The sequence below is a fragment of the Hippichthys cyanospilos genome, chromosome 14 (genome assembly GCF_059441005.1).
Source record: "Hippichthys cyanospilos isolate Australia breed blue-spotted pipefish chromosome 14, RoL_Hcya_1.0, whole genome shotgun sequence".
In the NCBI taxonomy this organism is placed as follows: domain Eukaryota; kingdom Metazoa; phylum Chordata; class Actinopteri; order Syngnathiformes; family Syngnathidae; genus Hippichthys; species Hippichthys cyanospilos.
The window spans coordinates 15293521-15304863 of record NC_142382.1 but is presented as its reverse complement, the minus strand read 5'-3'; the positions used below and the strand labels follow the sequence as shown (position 1 = coordinate 15304863).

Genomic DNA, 11343 nt, shown 5'->3' with positions numbered 1-11343 from the left:
ATTGTTATATTGCTGTAAAACAACAAAAAAACATCCCGCCTGCCATGCCTGTTGAAATAAAAGCTTAAACCATCATGCTTTTGTACATAACCTTTTTCATTGTACATAACCTTTTTCAAAAAGAGTTCCACACGTGTCACTTTACAGAGGCGCTTACAGTTTTGCCTTAAGTCTTAATTGCTGGAAAAACAACATTTGAGGCCAACCTCTGGCATGAACTCAAATTTTGAGTGTCTCTTTGTCTTTTGAGTTTTCATGTTTGTGATGTTGCAGCAGTTCTGAAAATGAAAGGTCAAACATTGGGAACATTGCATTGGCTTGGTGGTAGAGTGGTCGTCTCCCAGCCGAAAGGCCGTGCGTTCGATCCCCCCGACCATCAAGACCATGTCTGAGTGTCCTTGAGCAAGACACTGAACCCCCCAGTTGCTCCTGACGTTGCATCATCAGTAGGTAAATGACTAGTTAGTGTAAAGCGCTTTGAGTACCTAAGGTAGAAAAGCGCTATATAAGTGAAAGTCCATTTACCATTTCCTTCCAGGGCTACATACAGAGCAATCAAAAGGGTGCATCCTTGGGTGCTAAAACCAATCAGTCAAGGAAATTTGTATGAATAAGTTTTTTCTTTGTTTTGAGTTATTTTTAACACCTGTTAAAGGTGAGAAAGCCTGAGAAGATGTCCACATTCTGAATCATAGCAAGATCGATCAGTAATCAGATAGGAATTTACACGAGAAGTGTTCGCAAATCAAACTTTGACGCAGACAGGAAAACAATTTTGCTTCTAATACTGAAATATCTTACTTGATGAGGCATTCATAGAGTCAAATCTATTCATTGTCAGATGCATTGCCCACATGGGGACTGTGGCGCTAATTTTTCAACACCCTCATCCAACCAATTTTTTTTTTCTATGCTGGGTGCTTCTAGAAAATGGGAGGCAGGCTGCAAAAGCCCCCCTGGCGTAAAGTTAAAAAGCAACTAACAGGAATTTGGTCATTGTTGTCTTTGGCAACTGTGTGAATGGGGCTCATGCTGTTAATAGAAAATCATGGTGCCAAATTAAAAAAAAAAAAAAAAAAATCTAACAGGTGTTAAGCATCCAGCAGCAAAACATCATTCTAAAATGATAAACAAGCCCACATTAATATTATAAATATTTTAGTTTGTACTGTAAAAACCAAGCAAAAAAAACCTCTTTCAAGCCCCTTGGCTAGCTCTGGATTCCGGGACCACCACGTTGTCCGGCCATCAGCTCATCTGCATGTCAGCACCAACATGTCAGCGATAGTCAACTGAAAGGCTGCAATGTTCACTCATAGAGCCATTGTCTCTCGCATAATACAAAATATCCCCCAAAACAAAGTCCAGCACGAAGGAATGCAGGGATGGGTGTATCTGTGTGTATCACCTTTGTGACACATTCTGTCCAACAGCACTGCACTCTCAGCAATATTTATCCCTTTGTTGATGTGGACTTTATTTAGTTAGCTTTAATACGTTTTGTAGATGATTCCGTTGTACTTCTTTTCATAATTTATTATTGTGCTCGTTATAAAGGTATTATAAGTAAAAAAATATATATGCTTGAACAGGTAGATATTGTAGACATACATAAATCAAAGAGTGGTTAGCGTGACAAAGAGGATCAAAATCACTCTGCAATGCATCTAAATGTGTTGACACCCAGGAGTAATCAAATCATGGATATAATGTGACAAAAAGCACATAATATTCTCGAGTGTTTCAAAGACTGCAGTGGCGCCAGATGGAAACCACACACGTTCCCTGATTCGCTGCCTGGTGAGATGATGGGAAGGCCTCCTGCTCGGCTATATTTGGCAAACATCCAGGGCTCAGGTGAAATAGCAGATAGCAGCAAATGCAAAAATGGCAGTTCTATGGAATGAATGATTCGCTCATGTCTTTTTTTGTAACCGTTGAGGCGCAAACGCGCCCACACGTAAGCAACTTCGAAATTGGTGTGACTGTGACTGAAGGCGGACTGCCTGCGCGCAAGGGTTGTGGTTTTTCCTTCCTCCTTCCCGAGAGACCCATGTTCAAGTCACATACGATCTTTGGCAAACTCGGCGGCTTTTTTTTTTGGTCACCAAGCAACCAACTTGAACACACAACAGCATTTCATTGCCAGTTGGGCTCACAAGCTCAGTGTACAAAAGTGGAAAGTAAACAATTAGCGTTGAGAAAGGCACAATGGTAAAACAGACAATTCAGATATATGCTCGTATAAAGCCCACCAAGAAAAATACCGCGGTAAGTATCTACGTCACGTTCTTTAATGTAGCTCATTCAGCACACGAATTATGTTTTTCACTGAGCGTGCGAAGTACAAACTTAAATGTTTATGTCTTCTGTATGTGCACTGTGCAAAAATAGTTTGTCCCGAAAACTGCACACAAAGAATGCAGTTGCGTCTGCAGTAGAGTTTCAATCATCCGAAATCCCTGCTTTGGCCCTTCGTTTTTTTATGTGGAGCTGTTGCGGACACTAGGACCATGTCTCTCACCCAGTAGGCATGATGCTATGATCCTTTGATGCTTTGAACCTGTTGGCTTTGTCTTTGCTGTTTTGGACTTTGTTGTATGAGTTTTGTGATGGCCTGCGAAGAGTAAAGATCTCCACTAGCACAGCAACGTGTGGTTTCTGCGCCTCGCCACAGAGCGTTTATTTGTTATGCAAAAATCAATAACCAGTGACAACCTAGTGCCACTTCGTTTTGAATGCAGTAATTAATATTACCTTCACGTAATCAATTCAGTATGCTGTGCTTTGTCCAAAGCGCCCAAAATTGTTACTAATTGTTACAAATCAATGAAGGTAACTTTTTTTCTGGGAGGATAAGCCCTATGTCCCAAAAAGGGGGAAAAAGAAACGAAAATGCTAATTCTAAGCAGAGAGCCTCCACATAAGTACAACAAATTTTATTAGATGGGAAGATACAGATATCTACATTCAACCTGGGCTGATGTCTTGTACAGCTAACCCCCCCCCCCCCCCCTTTTGTATGTTTTGCAAGCTAATATTTACTACCTGTAATTACCAGTTCAGCTTCTTTTTAGTTGGCAAAAAGAAAAGACCAAAAACAAAGTACACCAGAGTAAACCCTGGAAAATATACTACCTAAAATCTAGTTTTTTGCCCGAGCACAGCAACCGATAAGAGGCATAATGAAGTTACACAGATGGTTTCTGTGTTGTTTGCAATATTGAGCACAATGAAATGGCCACCGCCGCAATGCTGCGTCTTTTTTTAGAAGAGCCAAAAAAAGAAAGACAAAAAACGAGCGGCAGTGAAAACAATCTAATCATTATTGTTGTATCCTTTTCACTGCCTAAACCCCCATGGGTTTATAATTGCATTAGTGTCAAAGAGACATATGCCAGCACATATGTTGAAGATCAACAACTATGGGTGGGAGTGTTCAACTTGACCCGGCTGACCTCCATTTAAATGCCGTTCACTGCCTTAATTCAGTCTCTTGGTTTAATGTTAGACAGTTTTTCTTCTATCCCCCAAGGCATGGCTTTGGCCTTAGTAAGCACGTTTCTACACTGCACTCACTACATAAGACAACAATGATAGGTTTTTCATTTCTATAGCTTTCTACATGATAATTCCAGCTTGTCTTTTTTGAGGCAGACAGTGACCGCACGACAACAACCTAAATTTGTATTATGCACACTGTTGGTTGTATTTTTGAGTTTAGCATTGTATGGAATCTTCTGCAAATTGACACAGTTGCATTAATATATGTGTCACTTAATTTTCTATAGTGCTTGTCTGCATTTGGGTTGTAGGTGTGTTAGAGCCTATGCTATCTGACTTTGGACAATGGCCACGGTCCATCCTGGTCTGCTCACCTGCCAATTGTAGGCCACATAACCGCAATATAGGCAATTTTGATTATTCAACTACCCCCAGAATGGCTATTTCTTGTAATATGGTAGGACAGAACCATATATTGTTTTGAGATCAAAATTGTGATCTCAGACAATTGTGATTCCGTAATGTTTAAATCTACGGGTATCCTAATAGATTACACATTGACTTTTATGTGGTACTCAAAGGAGGTTGATGAAGTGCAATGTTGTCTCTGGCTCCATCAGGTGTACTCTGTCAACAATGATCAGCAGACAAGTTCAGTACTGGAGTTTGTGGTACCCAAAGACATGGCTGATGGCTTTGTTAACAACAAGAGGGAGTGCTTCAACTTCAGGTAATCCTTTTAGAGATACATTGTGGAAAAACCTCAGGGTGACTATCCCTAATATAGGACGATATAGCGATAAACTTATTCTCTGAAATGCTGATGGAAATGTGAAAATACAGTACCAGTCAAAGGTTTTGAAACAGCTTCAAATTCAAATTATATCAAAACATATTAGGTCAAAATATTCATGCTATCAACTCTTGAAAATGTTCAACTTTGAGCTTTAAGTGGTCATAATGCGTCATCGTGGGGAAAAGGCCAATATGTACTAAGCTGATAAAAGAGGAAAACAAGTGACTACTGAATAATCCAAATTATAAGATATATTCAGTTTTGATTAACGTTTTTTTAACCAAATAATTCCATCAATATATATTCATGTCTATTTAGATTTAGGCTTTGTAAGTATTCATGTACAATTTGGGACATTTCAAAATGATGACAAAACATTGAATTAGAGGGTGCCTTCAAACTTGTGACTAGTACTCCACTTCATTACAGTAAACTCAGAATTGAACATCATCTAACGATTGAGTGGCAGTATTTTTCTTGTACATTTCATATACAGTAGCTAATAGTGTCAAGGTGAATTAGCATTTGCATTTGAACAATGACTGTGATTTTGGTGATTTACATTTATACTCTGCCATCACTATATACTTAAAATGCAGACTTTCAGCTTTAATTAGAGAGGTGTAATAAAATGCCATTTTCTATTCAGCAATTCTGGTCATTTCTGTAGAACTCCTTCATGACCATGGGTTCAAAATTCTTTGAACTTATACAATTTAGAACATCCTTAAAATTATACTTGAAGGCATTCATGTAGCTCCTTTAACGTTCAGTTTTTTAATTTTTTTTCTGAGGTGTGTGTCATTTTTGTACTCAGCAAGTTAAAAACATACTTTGCTAAGTTAAGATGAGGCCACCATGTTGGACATTGTGGAAAATTACATTTCTTTGTCATCGAAAATGTCTCAGTAGGGTCATTAACGGCACTATCATGTTTTTTTTAAATCCTAAAAACATGTCCCAGTACTTCTGATCCTCACTCTTCATACAATAGGCCAATAATTGGATTTCAAGACAATGAAACATCATTACTAGAGCTTAGTGTGCTGAGTCTGGGTGTGAAGCAAGCTTCAGTCTGTACATGAGCTCCACTTTAGCTTCAAGTAAATAGCAGCAAAAGTGCCAAAATAAAGAGTTGAAGAGTTAAAATTGTTGCTCCCCAGGTTGCATATAGGGAATAATCCGTCTACCAGTGCTGTCATTGCTGAACCAGAACATCTGGTGGTGAACGCTGCAGCCTTATATACCCTGTGGGCAGGGCTCACGCCACGCTTCCAAACTCTAAATTCACAGTTAGGGAGTCAGACAGTAGTGGACACGGAGAGTCTTTGCAAACCACAAACTCTTATAATAGCTTGCGGAGGTTCCCTTATGCCCTTGTATAAACACAATTTCCACATTTAACAACCCTCATGGGCAGATTCCACTCAGATCCCTCTCATCTTTTTTGTGGGATGAAGCAAGACTTTTGACTTCTTTAGAAAACTTCATGACTTCTTAATCCGTTTTGGAAATCAATTACAAAACTTATTCTGCATGCACATGATTAGCAATGTTGTGTTTGTGTATGTTCCGAATTTAGATTTTGGTAGTTCTGAGTAGTAAAGAAATTTGATAAAAAAAGTGCCACTGTTTCTTCCTGTGTTCAGGTTCCAAAATATCTTTGATCAAGCAACCAAACAAGAAGAGATATTTGATCACATCGCAAAACCAGTTGCAGAGAGGTAAAGTGATCATGACTTTACCCTATTGTGTTCATCTTACTTTTTTTTTTTTTTTTTTTTTTTTTTTAGGAATATAGATGCTGGTTATTTTATTTGTAATCTAATATTTAATGAACAAATGATAAAATCCAAAATTCTTCCACATTGCCAGCAGAGATCACAAAGAAATTAAGTCCAGTCACATTAACTCCACCCAGCCCAGCAAACAGGAAATCAGCTAAACTCAGTGTTTAAGATGCAAATGAAGGTTGCCTGGTGTACTTGACATATTTAAACCACTAAGTGGACTGAGCTGGCAGGCAAGATGGAAAGTTCTGACATTGTGAGTGTCAGAGCTTTTACAAGCCACAGAGCACAGAGGGACACTTTGAGCCGATGCAGCTTGCTCTCTATGCTTTTAAAATGTACGCCATCATGAGACAAACCTCCTTAAGTTTTTTTCCAAGTTAGATACAATATGTGCTTTGAAAAAAAAGCTCAGTTATTGTGTATTTATAATAATATTATAATGGGGGTGTTCTGCAAGAAACTGTTATCCTTTTCTTCTGTGAAGGCTCTCTAACCCTAACAGTCACTACGCTCGACCAATCTTTTGCCATTTATAGATTATTGTCAAGTAGGAAAATTACTTTAAAGGCTATCCGATTCACAGTGCAACAGAGGTCAGATGCCAGATGTTACTGTACAATAGGTATGATTTGCTTTCCAGAGCGATCTTCAGTTTACGAAGTTATTGCCTTACTATATTGAAGCATGTCCAAACCAAATTGCTCGGAGCCACAGCAGTTAAATGTTTACTTCCTAACAACCTCTCCACCCAGATTACACTTTGGTCCAGCGGTTAGTTAGTTCCTGCTGTAAAGCTTGCAAAATTTGCAACTCGCTTTCCAGTAGGGAAAACAGCCAGGAGAGGGAGTTGACATGGAATTTCCTGTGATTAAAGATGGTTGTGATGTAATGTAAAAAGGTGTTTCCTCCTCCACAAACATTTGGCTCAATTTAGCCTTGACATCCCTTCATCAGTGTGAGTCTTAGTGTGAGTGCTTGTTTGTCCGCTAGTGTACATGCCCTGTGATTGGCTGTCAACCCTGCCTTTTGCCGAAAGCCAGCTGGGATAAATTTGAAAAGTTTACCAAAGGCGCCAGTGAGAATAAGTGACATAGAAAATGTCTATCCTTGTTGAGGGTCACACAAGAGGCTATGACATAACTGCTCTGTATTATGTGTATTTATTTTTGATGCATTGACAAGTATTAACAAAAGGTTGTAATAACCGTGTACCTATTTTGTTTATTTGCACTCCATATCTGGTGATAGTAATCACTAAAATATTCAAATGCAGACTCGTTACATGTTTTTTGTGCTATCAAACACATTCTTTTCAACGCCATATGTCATTTTGTACATTGCTTATCCTCATTAGCATCATGGATGAATTGGGGCCTATCCAAGCTTATTTTAAGTGAAAGTAAAGTTTTTTTTGTCCATGACTCAAACCATGAGCCTCCGGTTCCAAGGTCCAGTTCTTACAGATGGGATAATTCACAAAGTCTAGAAGGCAGTGGTATTACTCAAACTGGTCATTTCAAGTCCGAGACTCGTTCCAAAAACTAACCATCATTAATAGGTTATGAGCGGGAGAGTCCGTGTAATTATGTAGGTTTGGTAGCACTAACTGTCAATGATTTGACACAGGGCTAGATTAGGGAATCTTGGAGTTTTTATTTTATTTTATTTTATTTTTTATTTTAAACACAGGGCTGTATGGTGGCAGAGTGGTTAGCACATCTGCGTCATATGCAGAGGTTGTGGGTTCGCTTCCGGCTCTGGCATTCCTGTTTGGAGTTTGCATGTTCTTTCTGAGCCAACTTTGGTTTTCTCCATGCTCCACCTGTAGCTGTGTACTCTGCAATTGATTGACCAGGTCAGTGTGTAACCTGCCTACTGCCTGAAGACAGGGATAGGCTCCAGCATACCTGTGACCCTCGTGAGGATGAGCAGTCAAAATAGGTAGATGGATTTTAGCCATCCATCCATTTTCTAGAGCCACTTATCTTCACAAGGGTCGCAGACTTGCTGGTGCCTATACCAGCTGGTTTCGGGCAGTAGGCGGGGGACAACCTGAACTGGTTGCTAGCCAATCGCAGGGCACACAGAGACCAATGAACATTCACGCACCCATTCACATCTATGAAAAACTTAGTATGTCCAATTCACTTGCCATGTGTGTTTTTGGAATGTGAGAGGAAGCCGGCGTGCCCGGAGAGAACCCATGCAGGCTCGAAGAGGACATGCAAACCCCACAGAGGAACCAGACAGAACCCATGCAGGCTCGAAGAGGACTTGCAAACCCCACACAGGAAGGCCGAAGCCAGGTGGATTTGAACTCGGTCCCTATAACTGTGAGGCACACGTGCTATTCACTGCGCCACCAAGCCGCCCGGATAGACTTTAACCATATTTAAATAAACATGTTGCTCAAAAAAAAAAGGAAGACATTTTTTTTTCCTTTTTGAAGTGTATTCAATTTCTAAGAAAGCTGAGGAATAAACACGGATAAGCAATGGTAGAAACTGAAGGCTCAAAGGCAGGTTAAAAGCTGTATCATTTCCAGTGACATTAAATGAACCACTGTGCCCTTGTATGTTCTACTCGCCACCAATCATGAATGAATCATACAAAATGGAAAGACACCAATGTCAGATGAACAATCTGACATTCCTATAACTGGATGCATTTTATATAAACAAGTCAACCACATCCAAATACCTCCAGAGAATAAGGCAGGTCCCGAAAAGCCAGTTGGATGGTAAGAACAAGGACCAAGCAATCAACATGGACGCACCAACAGTCATCAGATACCCCGCTGGCATCATAAACTGGCCAGAGGTGATAGAAGTCACAGATATCAAGACTAGAAAACTCCTCACCATGCATGGAGGATTCCATCCCAACTCCAGCACCCTGACACACTAAGCGAAAGAGGGAGGCCGAGGACTAGTGAAGGTCAAGGGCATGGTCCAGGATGAAACATCAAAAATACAAGACTGCATCAGCAAGATGGACCTCAAGAATGAACTGCTAAATGAGTCTCTCAGGCAGCAGAACCCTGAGGAGGCATGGCATATGGTACATATCATGTACCACCGTCAGATAGAGGAAGTGGCTGATATCAAGAAAATCCTACCAGTGGCTGGATAATGCAGAACTGACTGCACAGAGGCACTAATCATGGCAGCCTAAGAAGAGGCCATAAGCACAAGAGCCATAGAGGCCAGGATCTACCAGAGTAGACCAGACCCAAGATGCAGAGTGTGTAAAGATGCCCCTAATACAGTCCAGCACTTAGTAGCAGGGTGTACATGGAGAGGCACAACCAAGTGGCTGGGTTAGTATACAGGAATATCTGCAACCAGTATGGAATAGAAGTGGCTGAAGGTGGCTGAGAACAACAGGGCCAAGGTGCTGTGGGACTTTAGCTTCCAGACTGACAAACAGGTCCTCGCTAACCAACCAGACATAGTGGTGGTTGACAAAGAGCAGAAGAGGGTAGCGGTGAGGTGACGTTTTCTTTTGTCTAGTTCAACTATTCACTACTAGACTATCCAAAATATCTACATATACAGGTTTGTCATGGGGATGCCATTCACATGCTACTTTAAATTTTTTGTTTCCCTCTATTCCACCTAAATAGTCTTGATTTCCACTGGCCCCATTTAGAGCCAAACCAAAATGTACCAGTTGAGTAGGTTTTCTCTCAATCACATTTGAAAACATTTTTCCTTTACCGTCAGAAGTCTTTTGCCAAAATGTCTCTTCACTTCTAGTAAATCCATCTTTTTCTTGGATTTATATTGTCACATTTAATTTAGTCTGATTTTGATCTAGTTTGGCCTCCAATATTAAATTAAAAAAAATGCATTACAATAAAATACAGTATTGAGGTCATAGGACTTGCAAGTGGTGCAAAACTGTGGAGATATTTTACAGACAGATAATTTTGAAAATAGCAGCAAAGAATAATTTGTGACCTCTGTCAAGCCAAAATCTCCATCCGTCCAGCCATCCATCCATCCATCCATCCATCCATCCATCCATCCATCCATCCATCCATCCATCCATTATCTACTGTAGGGCTTTATCAGAAATTGGGTCGCGGGAGAAGCAGCATCAAAAGGGTAGCCTTGATGACCCTCTTCCTGGCCATTTCATTCCGCTTCTCCAGGAGGATCGGCAGCCGTTCTGTGGCTAACTGACAGACATATTGTACTTTTTCAAGTACAAGTCGATTTATATTACATATCAGTATATCATGGCTGTCCAATTAAAGCACATCGTGTGTATTATTAAAATGCCCATATTACTTTAAAAGGCATTCCTACATTGTATATTGTGCAACATACTGTACCTGACTGACAGCAAATGCAGGAGCTCCAGGCCACCTCCTTGCTTCTCCGTTACCTCGTTTGCCAGTTTCAACAAAACTGCGAGACTCCCAGAAGCTGTGCACATTCCCAAATGGGCGCTGCCGCCTAGTCTCAGTTAGCCTCGTTGTTTGGTGCCAGCCATTTGTCTATGGTAAAATAAGGGCAATGTATGGTACATTTATTTTGGAATATACTTTATTTTCCTTTTCATACTCACAGTGTCAAAGTCAGCAAAAAAAAAAAAAAGAACCGCGCTGCCTCGTTTTTTACCATAAACAGACAAGATGATGACGTTTGACGAAAGAGCATATTTGCGGTTAGAGGTAAGCAAGTATATGTAATCATTTTACTCCTTGTACATGACATGATGGATTGTGCAATCGAATTAATGTTGTTCAAAGACAGATGTGTGTTGAAAAATGATCTGGTTTTGAGCTATGCAATTATAAGTTGACTGCCCCCTATATGGGAGCTGAAACCTAGGATGAAACAGTTGTACTAAAAAAAGTATGGAAGTCTCTCCAGCATCTCCTGGTTTGTCCCTGGGGCCTCCTCCCTATGAGACATGCCCAGAATACCTCACCAGGGAGGTGTCCAGGAGCCATCCTAACCAGATGCCCAAGCCACCTCCGTTGGCACCTCTCACCTTGGAGGAGCAACAGGTCTACTCCGAGTCTCTCCGAGCTGCTCACTCTATCTCTAAAGGAGAGCCCTGACATCCTGGCCCCTTGTATCCAAGATCTGGTTCTTTTGGTCATACCCACAGCTCATGACCATATCAACTGGTAAATAGAGAGCTTTCACAATCTCAGACCGATATAGGGTCCGCATCACAGCGGACGCTGCAACGATCTGCCATTTGATCTCCCGTTCCATCCCACCCTCACTCTTG

General features: G+C 40.6%; 1 protein-coding gene across 2 annotated transcripts in view; it reads left to right on the top strand.

The window, feature by feature from the left end:
- The first annotated feature begins 267 nt into the window (after positions 1 to 267).
- Positions 268 to 11343, top strand: part of kif6 (kinesin family member 6) — a 59540-nt gene continuing 48464 nt past the window's right edge. For both annotated transcript variants that reach the window (XM_088434039.1, XM_088434038.1), the window contains exons 1-3: positions 268 to 2271; positions 4125 to 4234; positions 5950 to 6024. In XM_088434039.1, the coding sequence (XP_088290165.1) occupies positions 2212 to 2271; positions 4125 to 4234; positions 5950 to 6024 (245 nt within the window). In that variant the 5' untranslated portion in view covers positions 268 to 2211. The remainder of the gene's footprint in view (positions 2272 to 4124; positions 4235 to 5949; positions 6025 to 11343) is intronic.